Source organism: Buceros rhinoceros, unplaced genomic scaffold, assembly GCF_000710305.1.
Source record: "Buceros rhinoceros silvestris isolate BGI_N320 unplaced genomic scaffold, ASM71030v1 scaffold32468, whole genome shotgun sequence".
Classification (NCBI taxonomy): domain Eukaryota; kingdom Metazoa; phylum Chordata; class Aves; order Bucerotiformes; family Bucerotidae; genus Buceros; species Buceros rhinoceros.
The window spans coordinates 27422-29193 of NW_010426847.1; the positions used below are offsets into that span (position 1 = coordinate 27422).

The 1772-nt window shown below is 56.6% G+C and overlaps 1 protein-coding gene across 1 annotated transcript in view; it reads right to left on the minus strand.

Moving 5' to 3' along the window:
- The window catches only part of PLA2G6 (phospholipase A2, group VI (cytosolic, calcium-independent)), a 14547-nt gene extending 13024 nt beyond the window's left edge, over positions 1–1523 (minus strand). The window contains exons 1-2 of the mRNA XM_010141675.1: positions 1315–1523; positions 623–838 (exon numbers count right to left, since the gene is read on the minus strand). Of these exons, the coding sequence (XP_010139977.1) occupies positions 623–838; positions 1315–1523 (425 nt within the window). The remainder of the gene's footprint in view (positions 1–622; positions 839–1314) is intronic.
- Positions 1524–1772: the final 249 nt, after the last annotated feature.

A 1772-nucleotide genomic window follows, 5' to 3' on the forward strand; every position in this document is an offset into this window, starting at 1 on the left:
TCCTTCCTCTGCCCCCCACAGGGAGCAGCTCGCCTGCCCAAAGGAAAGCAGGAGACAGGTTACAGTCAGCAACCTGGTGGAGGTGCCCGCCATTAGCTCCCCAGACCCCTAACTCTTACTAGTCTTCCCTATCCTCAGAGAACTTCCCCACGGAAAGAGAGCAAGGGCTCATGGCCAAAAAAAAAAAAAACCTGTTTCCAGAGAGACAGTCCCACTGCGCCTCCTCTCTCACGTTTCAAAGTCAGCACAACCCCCTCCAGAACACAGATTCACAAGGGTTTTAAGAATCTAACTAGTGCCTCTAGCAAAGCACTTCCATCCTTTAGCTCAAACACCAGAGCTCCAGGCTTCAACGGCCACAGCAGCAGGGTGAAAGCCCGCGAGCAAGCTTACACAGTGACTGCCAGACTCCCTTTCCTGCCACCTATGTCACTGAGGCAGAACACACCAAGGCCAGCACTTTTGAACTCCACCTCTGCAGTAACCACAGGTGTCATGCTCCTCCAAGACAACTCCCCCGTTGCTTTAGTTCATCAAGCCAAATTACTCTAATCTGGCCCGGCCTGCCCTCCCGAGCTCATTCCCAGCACCAGGCTGTCCAGAGACCCCTCTTGCCCCTCGCCTCAGAACGTGGTTGTGCCGGAAGCTCTCACGGCGGCCAAACTCCACCGCGACATGTGCTGAGGACCAGCTGGGGTGGTTGCGGAAGCAGTCACTGAGCTGCTGAAGATCCTCCAGTGACAAGGGCTGGTGCGAGCTCTCGTAGAAAGGGCGCAGCTTCCCAGCATACTGCTCAAAACGCTCCAGGGCATCTGCCTCATTGTCGAGCTGGAAGAGCCTGGAAGAAAAGCAAATCCTGCTCAAAGAAACAATCTCCATCCCACACACCTGAGTGAAACAGCTCTTCTCCAAACACTAGTACTGGTGACTTTCTCACTCCTCCTTATCGGGTATCATGCTTGTTCCAAGGGAAGAAGGGAGACTACTTGATTAGCAGGGAGCACCTCCCCTTCATGAGGAACGTTAACTTTGGGACAAAGCACCCCAGACGCTAAAGGAGCAACACGTACCTGTGGAAGTTCGTGTCTCTGGGGATGTTCTGACCCTAACATCTATCTCACAGTTTCCTGTTTTCACTGTCCTGCCCCGTTCTCACAGGCTGTTTCGATGACGACTGCAGCACAGCCTCCCGCTCCTCATGAGCCCACCGGCTGATCACATACATCACTCCACAGCCACGAAGCACTGCACCCCTGAGGTTTCGAGTCTCTAGCTTCACACCTGAGCAGCGATAGCTAATCATCTGTCACTCACCGGAAAGCAACCTGCGGGCTCTGGGGATTCACCAGCAGGCAATCCCAGGAGCGAGCAAGGCTGTTCTTATGCAGGACCACCCTGCCCTCCTTCCTCAGGCAGGTGTGAGCGGCGTACTCTGTAGCCGGCACCTCCTTCACGCGGTACGGGTTTGTGAACATGTGGGTGACGCTGTTGATGGTATTCACCAGCCGGCCGAAGAATTCCATCGCTCCGGAGCCTCAGGCGGCTTCTTCCCGGCGTCCTGACGGAAAGGCCTGACCCGTGCCCTTCCCTGAACTTAGCGACCCCGCTCCAGAAAAGGAGAGCCAAGAGCTGCCAGGGTGACGCGACGCCCGGGGAGACGGGACAGGGACCGCCCGGCACCAGCACTTGCGGTTTCTTTGCCGGCACCTCCGGGAACAGCACCCGGTTCTCCTCACCGCCTCACGGCGACCACTGACCTCCCTCTCGCGGAC